At 40.3% G+C, this 15,776-nt stretch overlaps 2 protein-coding genes across 2 annotated transcripts in view; one reads left to right on the top strand and one right to left on the bottom strand.

Moving 5' to 3' along the window:
• prkg2 (protein kinase cGMP-dependent 2) overlaps window positions 1–3,048 on the top strand; it is a 32,261-nt gene extending 29,213 nt beyond the window's left edge. The window contains exons 18-19 of the mRNA XM_075467245.1: window positions 166–232; window positions 494–3,048. Of these exons, the coding sequence (XP_075323360.1) occupies window positions 166–232; window positions 494–589 (163 nt within the window). The 3' untranslated portion in view covers window positions 590–3,048. The remainder of the gene's footprint in view (window positions 1–165; window positions 233–493) is intronic.
• Window positions 3,049–4,565: 1,517 nt separating this feature from the next.
• bmp3 (bone morphogenetic protein 3) lies at window positions 4,566–15,312 on the bottom strand. Its single transcript, XM_075467244.1, has 3 exons — window positions 14,675–15,312; window positions 11,533–12,458; window positions 4,566–7,420 (listed from the first exon to the last, which is right to left on the bottom strand). The coding sequence occupies exons 1-3, from the start codon at window positions 14,949–14,951 to the stop codon at window positions 7,229–7,231; spliced, it is 1,395 nt and encodes a 464-aa protein (XP_075323359.1). The 5' UTR covers window positions 14,952–15,312; the 3' UTR covers window positions 4,566–7,228.
• Between the last annotated feature and the right edge of the window lie 464 nt (window positions 15,313–15,776).

Here is a 15,776-nt window from a genome sequence, read left to right as displayed (position 1 = left end):
CTACTTATTGTGTTAGGCCTAAAGTCAAAGGAAAATAGCTCTCCAACATCTGAGATGCTAGTTGGTTTTTGAAAACAGTGTAAAGTGTGTCATATGTCCCCTTTTGAAGAAGATGGATTTACTTCCAGACATATTCATCATTTGCTTTCTGTCACTTTGCTGAAGGTGGTTTAATGGCTTTAACTGGGAGGGGCTGAAGGCGAGGACGCTATCATCTCCACTCAGAAGAGAAGTAAGTACAAATGTACGTCCAGTCGAGTACAATGTAGTCTTTCAAGTGGCAAAAACATCACAGGTAGCAGGAAAATATACAATGTGGCTCTAACCCACTGGAATCCTTGAATCCCTGATTGTTGATTTCCAGGATTTCTTTTGCAATTAGGTGCGCCACCTGTTGTTTTCCACTAATGTTAGAGTCTTAACTGTTCAGGATGTTTGTTAAGAAATCTAATTCTCAGCCTTTTCCCCCTCCTTGTCTTTTCCTCCACGACAGCTCACGGGGCCCACAGATCACATTTACTTTGACAGCTATCCTCCAGATGAGGACAGTCCTCCTGAAGAGCTGTCCGGTTGGGATATGGACTTCTGAAAAACCTCTTCTCCATCTTTCTGTCATTTTCCCTGTATTTACGCTGATAACAAAAAGCTAACAAGTAAGGTGGATGTTCAGGGGCTCTTACATGAGCTCTTTCACTGGCCATGGCTGAGGCCAAGGTGGGCTCACTGTACAGTCAACACTCACAATTAAACAGATGTTGAAGAATTCTCCTTTGAGGATGAAGTTTGAGTTAAACTGCAGGTCAGCACCACTGCTCTTCTGCTTTATAAATTGACTGATACTCTGGAGTTGTGGGGGCTGGAGCCTAGCTGCCATTGGATGAGAGGTAGATGGTAAATCCTGGACAGGCCAACAGTACATCCAAGCTACATAATGAGGAAGCCTGTTTTTTGCTGCATTGCACTTTGGGGAAGTGGAGTACTTCACAACGTGGTTGTGTTTCAATGAAGGTTGTGGAAGTTAACACTTAAAAATGCAATACTGAAGACCCAACAATAACTGTGCCCCTGGGCCCTATTCTCACTGGCTTAAGTGTAGTGGTTTGATATAGGCACAGAAACCTTAGCTGTCAGGCCGATGCTTTATCAGAATGCCATAAGCACGGCTGAACAGCTGCAAATACAATAACAGGAGACAGTCTAAATGCTTGTGTTAGAATTACAGATTGTTGTTTTAAGTGTCAGACAGCCCTCTGAAAAGCATGTCTGCAGTGACAGGACCTTGTCTTCATGCTTTGTTTCTTCTGTTCTCAGTCGGGTTATCCCTTTCAGTACCTGTGCGATTAGCTGGTATGCTTATGAAAATATCACACAAAAGGGAACAAATTCTCAATCCCATCTGATCATCGACTTTAGTCATCCTAACCTCTGACGTGTAGGAAGTGCTAGGGTTACATTATGTAGTGCGTTTCAGGTATAAAATGTTTAGATTATTGTTGACCTTTTGAGTGGGACGTTTAAATCTAATGGCCACTGCTAATAATTTGAAAGATGCTTTAGAGGTCTGTGAACTGATCAAACACAGAGGCCCACAAGGCCCATTGTACAAAATCTAGTGTGAACATCTATTTGTGGCACAGCTTGGCTCAACATGAGCTTTGCACATAGTTTGGAAAAGCACAAAGCATCGTTTGATATTAGAAAGCTTCTCTCTGTACTCGTTTCAGTTCAAAACTCACATCTCATGAGATTTGGATTCTTTTACTTTGCTGCACATGTGCACCCTGTGTCATTATGTCGCAGCTGTTTAGCAGTTGGGCGTCATGGCGATTTTGCTCTATACAAGTCCAACTGCAAAAATGAGTTGCCTGTCAATACTTCACCCCAAAATAAAAAGTAAATGGATTTATAAAAAATCAGGATGTTGAATTGTAAATGTGCTTTGAGTTTCTTTCCCTCATCTTCACATAAGAAACCGACATACGCTTCCAACAACAAAGTTAGGCAACATGTAACATTAGAAGCTTTATCTTTGCTATATTTTCAAAGCTTTTATTGATTAAAGTTTAAGGTTTTCTGAATAAGCCAGCAGGCGAGTTACTCAGGAATAGAAACTAAACGTAGGCCAGGATAATAATGCTTCATCTCTGCCTCGGGGGGGAGTAAGTCTTAAATCAGATCAGAACCGTTTGTCATCATATTTTGTTTTTACATTCCTTAATCAACTCGTATATTAGTTTTTTACAGATTCCCCAAAACATTGTTTTCAGATACTTTTCTTCAGGCTCTAATGTTGGCTCCAGATGTGGTTTGTGAAGAAATCAGTGGTGCAGCTGCAGAGTCTTTTATTTCTTACAGCTGAGGGAATTACTAATTATATGTGCAGTTTTTTCTTTTTTTTTTCTTTTTTGGCTGTAGGAGGATGAAGGTGTGGTGGAGGAGATATTTGCAGAGATGACGCTGCAAAAAGTAAAAAATTCCACTTTCCTGCTTAGACAGCATCCAACTCCAACACACCTCATTCCAAGCCACTACGCTTCGGTGCTAAGAAGCATCAAGAGTCCCTTGTTCCAACAGAATTATCGGCCCACTGACACATGAAAACATCAACATCTCCTCCGCTTAAATTATAAAGTGCGAGCATCTTGTGGCAAGGTGCCTGAGCTGAGGAAATATTTACCTTTGTGAAGCAGAGTCAACTCTGCGGTTCTCAGCCTCTCAAGGAGAATTCTGAGGTGTTGATGATGTGAGGAGGAACAGCAAAGAGGTCAAACCGTGCAGGAAACCTCGGGGGTTTACCAGAGGAGGAGATTTAAGAGCTTACGGTTAAAATTGATAAATATTTGCCATTTTTAAACACCAGATTTACTGTAAATTGACTGTGTACCATGTGTGTGCGTGTACTGTATAAACCATAATTGTTCTGAAAACCCAGTTTATACAATCCAAGCCATTTTTTCTTTAAAGTAAACCTTAAAAACTCAGTGAGTGGCTCTTGAATGTGTGTGTCCAGTATGTACTGTACAGTGTGTATTGAAGCACCAAAAACTCTTGGAGAAGCTGTTGCCTTAAGATGGTGACAAGTGATTTCTGATAATAAATGTTTGGTGAAATTGTGTTTTTATATCTAAAAAAACTGCATACGATTAAAGCAAAGTCTGAGAATGGTTTAATTTATCTCAATGTGGATATTTAAAAAAAACCAAGCTGACTTAACAGGACTGCCCCAAATAAGCCAAACATTTCTTGTGTTTAAAACAAAAGGGGGAACCTGAAATCTATTCTGCAATTAAGTGCCCACAACCAGCCGATTTGCACGTTTCAGCAAATTGCTGCACTTATTTTCCATTTTATTGGAAAATATAAAGACATGAAGGGTGCCTCCACACTTTTGCATAGTACTATATTTACAGTATTTCTTATATATTATATATTTCTTATTGTTCAGGTATAAACAAAACTGATTTGTGTGTTTCTTTGTGAGCCCTGCCACAATTAATTTACTGCAGTGAAATGAATTTACACCCTTTCATGTAAATTAAGATTCATTAATTAACCCATAGCGGTGGAAAACTGTCATTTATTGATAAAAAGGGTCGTTTTTTGACAAACAGCTCACGCACACACGGACGCCACGAGTGTAGCAGGAGCTGGGTTGAAGTTTGTATCTTTGAGTGAGCAACACTGGCTTTAAGCTAAGGAGTGATAACAAGTAATGTTAGTGCATAACGTTTGTAAATGTTAATGGTGATTTTGAATTGAAAACTAACCAATTAGAGAACATTAACACATTCAAATATTTATCTTCTCGTAAGTATTTGTTAAATAAAAAATCTATCAACTTTTATTCGTAAAACAACATGCTATCAAATAACATAAAACTAGTTATTCTACTCAGAAAACCCAAAATACAGCAACATACTGTTAAAATAAATGATTATTGTAGATGCAGGGAAGTTCTTCAGTCATCAGTGGCAACGAAAACATTACCTTTGCTGGTGAAAGCTGAGGTGTTTTTGCTTTGATGGCGGTCAGCTTCTCCCTCTCAGACAAAATGAAGGCGGTTCATTTGTAGATGCCTGAAAGCAAATCTGACTCGAGCTTTCTCAAAAGATAACATAAACGCTGCTATTTTGACTGATGTGCAACTTCCTGAATGCTGGAGGAATCATTCAAAGAATCAAACTCAATGGTTGCAGTAAAAAAAAATAATTGAATATATCATGAGTTGTAACAAAGCTGGCAAAATATGGGAGATGACTCGCCATCTGTCTCTTTCTGTAGCATCACTGGTCGAAATGAAATTTAATACAATCAAGAGTTGATTATTTACTGAACGCATACAGCACTATCTACAAATGCCTTTGTCTTGTGTAGTCTTATTGTGAATACTGTAACTGTATATGAAATGTAAATGTCCATTTTTGGGGGGCTATAAGCAAGCAGAATTGCACATAAAGGAATGCTTCTGTATTTTGGTGTTGGATTTAGAGCAGTTTGCTTTGTACGTGTGTTTTGAGTCACTACGTTTCACAACTTTTGGAGATGAAAAAAGTCCTGGACAGATGTGAGTCTTGCATACTTTTTATTCATTTCTTTGAATGTTCTGGAAGGAGGGTCAGAGCTCAGAGGAGGGGGGACCTTTAAACAGTTCAACACACTTCCTTTCACATCAGTAGTGACAAATGTCCATCACAGATATAGAGACCATCAACATTCCAGAGCTGCGGTCCTCCTTTCCCAGATCACACCTCTACAATATATATGCGACATACAGAAAATAAATAGATGCATGTTAAAGGTTTTTTTTTCCATATACAAATATATTTCATGAAGCTTATTGTACAAGCATTTCGTATTTTTTTTAACCTACAGCATTACATTTACAAGATAAGAAGGAGCAGTCAGGTTGAGTAAACTGTAAAAATATAAATGTACTGCTTTATATATCAGAAGTTTTGACCTGGATTGACTCTCAAATGTAAAAAAAAAAGTAAAGCCTCACCTGTCAGCAGTAATCAGGTCTGCAGAACCAGAGAAGGCAACTCTGTTTTATAGGATGCAAGTCTAAAGTCTGTATTGGCACAAGATGAGGAGGCACAACTTGAAAACATGTCAGTACAAAATATATAAAGCTAAACTATCTGCCTGTAGGTACTGACACAAAATAAATGTCTCTGGAATATCAAAATAGTGAATTATTAGAAATACGTTTCTGAATAATTCCCACATATTTATCAAAAGGATATGCACTATAGTCACTCTTTGAAGGCTATTAGTTTTGTACCGTGGAAAAATGTCCTCAGCTGCTTGCTTTAACTGAGCTCCACTGCAACGTGAGCTCAGTCATCTGAACGGCAGACCTGCTCTGAACAGCCCACAAATCAAATCGATAGCAGAGATCCACCCATTCACGAGGCACTTCCATTTCAAAGCGCAACAGAATGTTTTCAGCAGTGAGCTATGTACAAAACAACGTACAAATCTATAAAAAAAAAAACAAGTTTGATGCTCTATTAAAGCCTATTTGCTTTGAATAAATATTTGCTTTTATGACGTGTGACAACGACGCTCTCTGCAATGTTGTTATGTGCACCTCCAGGTGTGCCTGTTTCACACTGCTGTTCTGATTCAAAGTGCACGTGAACATATAGCACACCCTCGGGTGATCTGTGTGGAGTCCACTCTGTGTTTGAGTATCTGCCTGAAGAATCGGGTGAAAAACGATCCCATCTCTTGGATTATGAAGTGTAGTTAATGAAGTAATTCGGTGGTCCTTCCATGATTGTACAGAAATTTGATTTCATTAAAAATTCTAATTATCATTCCAGGCTCAACTCTCTCGTCCAAATAGAGTCACTTCAAACTTAGAAATACCCAAAGGAGGCGGTGGCGAAACACACCAAACACATGGCATCGAAATGGCAGTTTACAAACCAACGAGTGAAGTCGTGACGACCGAGCCCACTTTTCCTTTAAACCATCGTCTTTTCATATTTACTGAACCTTGCAGCTAGTTTTCAGTGAAAAAAAAAGGATATGTAAGGACAATTGTTCCCAGATCCGCTCTGTATTACGACTTTATAACGATTGAGGTGATAAAGGAAGCATTCTGGAACTCTGTAAACTTTTTTTTTCATAATACAAACAGACAAAAAGAAACAAAACAAACAAAATACAAAAATAACTGATAGAAATATGATAGGAAATTTGGAATATTATATGGTAGCAATGCGCTTTGAATTTGAACAAGTTTAACCTGTCATCAGGCTCCCACAAATGATGTCATTTCTTTGCCATCTTATCAGTTCCCGAAGGATTTCAGAAGCCCCCACAAGCATGGCGTAACTTTTACAGCCTGGTGTGTCACAACTGAACACACTGTTCAGTGTAGTTTGTTTTTTTCTGGAATGCTGCAAGTTTGATGTTCACTCCTATTATCGTAGTTAAGAAAATCACTTTAAAACCTCTGGGATGTTAACAAAACCCAGAAAAAAGTAGCTTACTCTCCTGCATATAATAAAGTCTTAGAATGTGAGCAGTGATCTGAACGCAAACCTGTAAGGTAATCTATCGTCTACATCACAAGTCCGGCTTTGGAATCTAATATAGCCCTCTATAGCAGCCAAGCCAATAGTTATAAAATATCTTCTCATATGGTGAATAACACAGTGATAGTACAGACATAAATACTTACACGTAGTAACAAAAACCATGCATGTGTGAGCAGAGGTGACTTTGTGGTAACAAGGGAAGGCAACTTCAAGCTATGAAGGAGAGAAGAAAACGAGTGACCTCAGAGGCATCAGTTCAAAAGTCAAAAAGCGACTATTTTCTCTCAGTTTTTTCCTCTTTTACGCCTCAGTTGGTATTTGTATATGTTGATTGTCAGTTTGTGATTGCACCCACCCTGCTGCCACCCAGCAGATAACTGAGCAGCGATGATAAATACGCACATAAAGAGTGGTGCCGAAGGGTCAATTCACTCACACCATCCTTTTCTCTCCGTGAACAGACCGGTCTCCTCATCAACCTGGAACAACAGGCAGCACTCTCCTCCAGTGCAAAAGAGAAGTTGTGTTCGATGGATGTATTTATGTGAGCGAGCGTACGACTGAGGAAACGGGAGGAGAGTCCGTTTTTTCTGGCTACATGTATTGTTTTTGTTTTTTTTTGCTCTCTGTGTGATATGACGTGCGTGCTAACAGGCGTGGAAAAAAAGGAAAGAGAACTATCGACATGCGCAGGAGTCTACAGCCATGTTGGGGTAGACTTTCAGCACCACGTTCTTGTCCTCGTCAAAGAAGAGGATGCTGAGGGAGGACATCTTCTCTGGGACGCAGCATGGCTCGGGGATGCCTGGGACGACGCCCACGGCCCGCACGATGCTCTGGATGGTGGCATGGTTAGAGGGCTTCAGGGCCTGAAGCACAGAGACAAAAAACAGTCACTTTACGGTCACTATCACTGTGTGCACAGATCAGTTTTTGCACTGGTTTTGTTCTGCATAATGTTACCCACATTCAGGTCCCGTCCTGGTTTACTCTGTGAAATCTATGCATCGTTTTCTTTTAACAAAGCAAAATTCCGATAAACTTTTAGCTAAAAGCTAAAATTGCAAGAAAAAGTATCAGTGGGCTAAAAACCTGAGCAGATAATAACACAATGTTTTACTTCTTCTATCAAATTTGTGTAAGGTTCCAGTCAGGGGAAATCAGGAGATCTATCGGTAGAAATGTTTTCATTTGTGCAGAGTCACTAGGAAATTGTACCTTGAATCAAGCAATTTGTATCTAAAAGTGCTTTGAGTGGACTTTCTCACTGCCATTTTAAGGCTATCCTCCTCCTTTTTTATGCAGTAATAACAAACAAAAATAACATCCAATCATTATAAAATGTCTCATAAAATGGTGTCAATTTACGTGATGGTGGAGTAGCAAAAAGAATGTGTTTTAGTCCCAACCATGAGGCCTTTATGAAAAAATCCTAACCTCCAAAATGGTATGTGATAGTGACACATTTAAGCTTTAACCATGGTTAACTTCTTACCCAAAACCCCTAATCACACTATCCACTGCTCTCCTTCCCTCTGAACAAGACTTTGTGGATTGTTGATGCAAACCCTTTAGACTGATTTATCTATGCTCCTGTGAGTCATATTTCCCTCCTGCTGTCTGTGGGGGCAATTGTTTAACAGGAGGCATCTAAGAGTAAAAACAAACTATTTTTTTGGTTGTTTTGACAGGAAAACTTGTTGGCCTGGCAACACTGGCTAAAGACGGGTCCTTTAGTGTTTTTTGCAGCCATTGCTGTTTGGGCATCGTTGGGGTTGTTGGTTGTAATTTTGTTATTTGTGCATAAGGAAGTTGTAAGTTGTAAGAAAGCCTGGTAAAGTCAGTCAGAGGTTACAGACCGGCTGTAGTTGTGTTTAGATAGTGTCTTGTGTAATGAGGGATTATTTCTGCCACTCACTTTTGGCTTTACCATTAAAGTTTCAGAATGTAGTTACATCTAGTGGCTTCATTTACTAACTGTAACCAACTGAGTTCCCTCAGAATAAGGCTGGAAAAAAGTGGACAAAAAAATTATCTGACAGACTTGAGATATAAAGTGCATACTTTTGTATTTTCTGCAAACACGACTTTTATGAATATACTTTTTGGGGAACTTCATGATTTCTTTAGTAACAAACATAACATTTTAGTCAGAAATATAGTTACTAGCTATATTTAGTTAATGATATCTTTATAAGTGAAGGAACAGGAAATCAATGACATGTCTTCTTTTCAATGGAGAAAAATGATAATTAAAGACAGTTTGGTGTTTTAAACAACAGTTGTGCCAATATAAGTGTGGATTTCTGAGTTTATTTAGACTTACAGCTGGTGCGTTTCAAAGAAATGTGGATGCATTTTCAGTCCATCAACTTTTGACTTTTTATGTGGCAACAGTAATGTCTCTTAGTGACTTCGGCTGTATGTCCATGTAAGATGACTCTTTGAAAGTTTGTCAAGTTGCAGCTATTTTACAGGTTCATGAAGGGAACTGAGTGCACGAGCTATTCTGGCGACCCAAGTGAAGAGGAAACGGTTTATCTTTTTTTTTTTTTTTTAAATGTGTAGACAAAGCTGCTAAGTTGCCAACAATAAGGAGAAGCTCTGAATGAAGCTGTAAGTCACTGTGTTGCTCACAAACACAGCGTGACTGTGCTGGCCGTGAGCTAGAATACACATTGGCCCGACTTTACGGGAGAAAACAAGTTATATAACATAGTACCAGACTATATTGATGTATGAAACATTGTCTGATTTTATGTCTCATTTAAGAAAATACTGATATAAATGAAACAGTCAATATGCCGCACTGCCCTGCCCTCATCTGCTCCCAAATGACTGTGATCCACCACAGAGCGTATGTTATGTTTGACCCTTTCGGGCTAATATAGGACCATGGCTGGTAGGCCAACTGCTGTACTTTTTGGTTATAAACTGCTAGTTCGAAGTAAAAGAACAAACAACTATTGTTATCTTCATGTGATATTACACATATTTAAACATAATTATGAATATTTGATTGTGCTTCTCATTAAATGTCTCACAGAGGAAATAAAAAAGGTCAGCTGTACTTCACAACTTGTCTCAAAAACGTAGTAAGGTCACATTGAATGGCGCCTGTTTTAACCCGTTTCTGATTCACATGGCGATCCCTCTCATATCCTCTCACACACTCTTAAAGAATCAGTGACATCAAAGTTAAAAATGTTGGCTGTGATAGGGTTTAAGCTTTTGCGTATTTGTATTTTGTGTTGTACTCATTCAGTGCATCAACACAATCCGAGGGCCTGAGTGCTGGCTCCATTACTGATGGGGCTCCACCCACACATCACAAAAACAACTAGGCAGAGCACCTTTTAATGGTAGCTATTTAGCAGCTTCTAAAACTTTAACCCGGCAAAGGAGAAGAAAGAGAAAACTTCACAGACTTGTCTGACTGTGTAGAAAACCTGCAGGAGAGGGAGGCGGTTGCCTCGAAGGCCCTGGGCCCTACTCCTGGGACTAATTACATCCAACTACAAAGACCGAAGGCTCCAACTAATGAATTAAGTGGATGGAGTTTTAGCATTCCGGCCATGTTTAAAATACCTGTGATGCTATCTTGTAACATCACAGGTATTTTAAAGGAGCTCATCTTCAACATCGTGTGATGCGTAAGTTTCTTTCATTCGTACTTCTGCATGTTGTTAACGACATAAAAACCACATGTAATGCTGCCTTCATGTGAACAACAACTCTCACGTTTCCTTCAGTGTCTCTCAGCGTCCTGCCTGTTGATGGCAGGAGGACTTCACTTGAAAGCAACCTCTCTTTATTTAATTACACAAATGTGCCCTCGACATACATCTTCAAAGACCTAACGATCTTTATTCCTGACATATATAGAGGTGGAGAAAATGAGGAAGATCTTCCAGCAGTGCAATCACTGTAGATGGTTTGTCCTGGAGATTAAAGCTCACAATGTTTGGCATCTACAGCTATAATGCATTTCTCATGTTAATGGTATCCAAGGTGATATAACACAGAGCGCTAACGGCAAACATTACCATGAGACTGTTGGATGCACTGATAGCCGAACATAACCTTCTCTTTTTACACGATGTTCCTCGCACTGCATGCAAAGAGCTCAGTGGTTGAATATTAAATGTCTAGACTGATGAGTTTAGATGTCTGTAGTGTCCTTTAGTGTTTTTTGCAGCCATTGCTGTTTGGGCATCGTTGGGGTAGTTGGTTGTAATTTTGTTATTTGTGCATAAGGAAGTTGTACACTGAATTTTAAACTTACAGGCTTCAAAGCCTGGTAAAGTCAGTCAGAGGATACAGACCGACCTCTAGAGTTCAACAATAATGCACATGGCGGTTGTAGTTGTGTTTAGATAGTGTCTTGTGTAATGAGGGATTATTTCTGCCACTCACTTTTGGCTTTACCATTAAAGTTTCAGAATGCAGTTACATCTAGTGGCTTCATTTACTAAATGTAACCCTTCAAATAAGGCTGGGAAAAAGTGGACAAAAAATTCTCTCTCAAATTTTCTTGACAGACTTGAGATATAAAGTGTATATTTTTGTGTTTTCTGCAAACAGCCATTGTTGTTTGGGCATCGTTGGGGTAGTTGGTTGTAATTTTGTTATTCGTGCATAAGGAAGTTGTACACTGAATTTTAAACTTACAGGCTTACGTTCCGGTGTCCTACAATGTGTGTTTATGGACACTTGTTGACATGCATTTGCAACATGAGGTTTAAAACACTTATAAAAGTGTAACAATAACCGTTAACAAAAACTGAATCCTTAGATTTCAAGAACCTTGAAGCTGATGCTTCAAGAAAAGGCTTTTTCAGCCCCACCATTTAGCTGATAATTTGTAATATTGATTAGTTTTCTTGCAGTGTAATATTGTCAAACCCTTTTGGCTTGTGACCCCTTAAGAGCGAAGCAATACAATACGCCCACTCGGGCACTACAAGGTTGTGATGCTCACCTTTGGCATGGGAAACTGACAGGACCCCGAACAATAGTAGGCATCAAATGACTTGGGCGATATAATCCATTCACTCCATCCAATGTCAGCAAAGTCCACTTTCAGGTACCTCCGAGCGCAGTTCCTGGGCTCGTTCCACTGCTTCTTTCGGGCCTTTTTAATCGTCTGCTCGTCAAACTGCAGCAGGGGCATCTTGTGCCGCTGATTCTTGCGTGTCTTTTTCCGGGGCCGGCGGGCCTGCTTGTTTTCAAAAGGCTCATAGGGACTCGTCTCATCCCATCCGGTTGTCTTATACGGATACTCGGGCCCAGGAAGTTCATTGTTTTGCAAAGGGAGAAGAACATTCACCGAGCGCCTGTGTCTGGGAAGCAGCTGCTCCTGCTCAGTGTTGTTTCGCTCTCGCAGTCCCAGCTTGTGGAAGCTGTGTGAAACTGATCCCTCACCTCCCACTGAGCTGTGTCTCTGGAGAGTGGCCACCACGCTTTCAGGCTCGGAAATGGCAGAGTCGTTGGCATAAACCAGGATGTAAGGCGAGCGATCCGACAGGAGCTTCTTCCACGGCTGAGGCCCTTGTGAGGCAACATCAATCCCAATGAGCAGCTCGTCGTGGTGCTTGGCCTGATTGACCACGCGAGTTATGTCCTTCCACTGCCACGATATGAAGTCTCTGTAGAGGGTGGACACGTTTATCCGAAAGTGCCCGAGACTCCGCATCTTGTTGTCCACAGAGGCGAAGCTCCAGATGACCATGTGGATGTGGCTGTGTTTCCTGGGACCATGGCGGGAGCAGCTTTTGGACCTGGAGCACCCCTGGGTGCTGTTCTGAAGGTCTCCGATATAATAATGAAGAGTGGCTGACAGAATGTCTTCTGACTTGGTGAGTGAGGTGAGGTTGAAAATCTGCAGCTGTCTCTTGTTTATAGTACCTGTGTGTATAATAAGTAATACTATTTAGACAATGCAAAGTAGTTGTACATAATTTCAACAACTGACTGTGGCCAATCTATGTAATGATAATAAAAATGATTAAGATTGAGACAAATGAACAATTCTTGAATGTGTTTACACTTTTCAGATCCAAGATTCTCTCAGCCATGCTGATTCTGTTGGTTTTGTCTGCCCAGATAATGAAATATGTGTCTCCATCCCCATACAATGAAACTTGGATTGTGGCTCTGAAAACTTTTTAAAATGTTTCCTTACTTGGGATAATCCAGAAAACTCACTTTTTGGAAAGATAGTTGTTTCACTTAGAAAAATGTTATCGATGAAGAAACAAAGTTGTTGCAGTACTTTAAGCCTCAAGTTACATACTTAAAACTTCCACCATCTCCACTGCATTCTGCTGGAAGCAGATATTTCATGATATCTCAAAACTTTGATGATAAAAACACATTATAAATGCTACAGTACAGTGCAAAAGTCTTGAGATGCACCTCATTTCTTTATATTTTCTAACATGCAGACAGACCTTCTTGTAATCTTTTAGAGTCTTGAAGAATAGTTCTCCGGGCTTTTCTGAAGATCTTTCAAAGTTTTTCTGTGGACATTGGCTGCTTTTTCACTCATTTTCAGTCCAGTCCCTGTACTTTACCATTTTCAGAGGAAGGTGCTCTTTTTGTTTGTCAAGTCTTTTAACATTCTTGCCCCAAAAGGCACCTAATTCAAGGGATGAACCCATTTTAAATGGTAAGTGCAATTGGCTAAAAAAAAACTTGATATGTCTCAGCATGGTGTGTAAAGTGTCTTTACAAGCAAGTGGAGGACAAAAGAAGAAGTGTCAGGGCTATAAACTATCTAAAGCAGATGAACAGTTTCTATAAGTGATTCCCCTAAGAAAGAGGAAAAAATCCAGCAAAGACCTGACACAAGACCTGAGAGATGTATCTAGACCTTCAGCTGATCCAACTACTGTTCACTGAAGCCTCATCAGAAATGGTCTCCATGGAAGGGTGGCTGTCAGGAAGCCGTTCTTAAGGAAGGGAAACAGGGAGAAAAGGCTGAGCTGTGCCAAAGGACACAAGAAGTGGACTGAAAATCAGTGGCAACAGAGATGGAGGGATGAATCCTCCCCAGAACGGAACAAAAGGCAGCCAACATCCAAAGAAGAGCTTTGGGATGTCCTTCAAGAAGCCTGAAAAACTATTCCCGAAGACTACTTAAAGAAATATATGCGCTCATACCAAATATTGACTGTCAATCTCGTTAGAAATGTACAAACTCTGGTTTGCCTTTTAGACTGTATTTTATTTTTTGTTTGAGCATCAATTCTCCGTTTCCCTGGCAATATTTTGAGAAATTAAGTGTGGCTTAAGACTTTCGCACTGTGCTGTATCTGTAATTCGGGCGAAGTTGTTCTTTTTTTATGGTGTAACACACAGCCACCAGCCGACAGGAGGCAGTAGACAACAGTCCAAAAAGGTTTACCTAAAGTTGAAGCTGATTGTCCTCAACAGTATCCACATCTAAGTGATAATAACACTGCGCGCAAGTATAAATTTAAGAGTTGACGAGACTAAATTTTTCATGAAATTTCGAAAAGAAAAACACGAAGACAAAAAGCATCTTAAATACAGATGCGGTGGAAACTCCAGTTCTACTGCAACACGTACAGGCTGGACAGCTGCCAGATCCTGGCTCGGGGTAAAAAGCTATTTAGACTATCTGAGAGTGAAATCTTGAGATGTGAAAACAATTGTGTCGCCAAACGATTTAGCGTTGCATGCAATGAACTGATTCGAATCTTTCTTTCTGGCACAAGAAAGGGGTAACAGGTTGACACATTTCCATGACTGGATTAACAGGTGTATTTCAGTTTCAGCTGAATAAACCAGCACAGAAAATAATAAAGGTTTAGAGTTGTGTTCTTTTTCAGTTGTACACTGAATCAGCCACGGAAGCTTTTGTCTCCATACTTTTAAAGAAAGGCGTTTATCAGATGTACCGAAATTACGCATACATGATGCGAACTCTGCGCGCTGCACTGTTAAAGTGTAGATTATTCCAGTTAAACAAGGCCAAAAGCGATGTTGCCAGATCAGCTGTCTATCTCTGACATTTATACAACTGCACATTTATGTGTGTCCTCCCTATACTGTTAGAAGTGAGTGTTCTTAAAATGCGTAAAATTATGGATACATACCCCAGTGCGCTTTGAAACTGCGAACAGTGTTGCCGTCCCTAAACGGATATCCAGCACGGTTGTACTTTGCGTAAAGCATCTGCATGTGCTCTGTCATTGTATCCTGTAAAAGCACGTCTTGATCTCCCTCCGTCGTGTCCTTTTTATCCATCGAATGCGTAAAATCCACCCTTTGCCTCTCGGGGACACTATCTGTTTTCAGCATTGCGCAGTATCCAACACACAGATAACTCCATCCGTAAAGCAGCAAGACAACAAATCGAGAGTAGAATGCCATGCTTTAAAGAAAGTAAAGGTAGCGACAGGAAAAATAACAGCTGTGGACAAACTAGCACCTCTCCAAAAGTGTCCTCCTAGTTCCAAAAAGGCATACCATCACACGAGGAGCCCTCTATTTGGAAATGACACGCTATCATCACCTTTGACATCAGTCATAACAAGACAGGAATATGCGTTATCCGAGTTGTCTTTCTGCTTTTGATCAATTCTAACTATGAGTCGCACAGGAGAAGGTGTGAAATAGCAGATGCGGCTGCTCACACACCGACGCTCTTACTTTGGAGCTGTGAGTTGGTTTCAGGACCAACAGCCAATCGTCTCAGCTTTCATTGAAGGTAAAGCATGTTGTGCTTGGTATTATAGGGCTTGAGGGACCAGCTGGGTATTCCTCACACACATAGGCTACTCACACACACGCACACACGATCAGAGAGAGAGAGAGAGAAAGAGAGAGAGAGAGGGAGAGAGAGAGCTTCCTGTTCACAATGCATTAACGCACGTTCAGCCTGGGGATAAATTATCTCGTCATCGAGAGCAGAAGGAGGCTGTTTTCTCGGTTTATTTAAATCAGGTAGCACAAGGTAAAATATCTTATTAAACAGCATTCCATCGATTTATTGAACCGGTTTCAATGCGTGAACTGCTGCCACAGAGCAGACCCTCCGTGCGTAATTTCTGCTCCGCAGACCTGTGCGTCTGGGCAGCGTTGCTGAATGAGGCAGCTTATTGTCGGCATTAAAGGCTTTCTTTCCTATTTAGTTCAGTTCAATGGAGTTAAGCACACACATCCTGTACCATCACGGTCCGATCCGGATGCTGTACT

Source organism: Odontesthes bonariensis, chromosome 6, assembly GCF_027942865.1.
Source record: "Odontesthes bonariensis isolate fOdoBon6 chromosome 6, fOdoBon6.hap1, whole genome shotgun sequence".
Classification (NCBI taxonomy): domain Eukaryota; kingdom Metazoa; phylum Chordata; class Actinopteri; order Atheriniformes; family Atherinopsidae; genus Odontesthes; species Odontesthes bonariensis.
The sequence above is the reverse complement of the archived record's forward strand: the minus strand, read 5'-3'. Positions and strand labels throughout refer to the sequence as shown.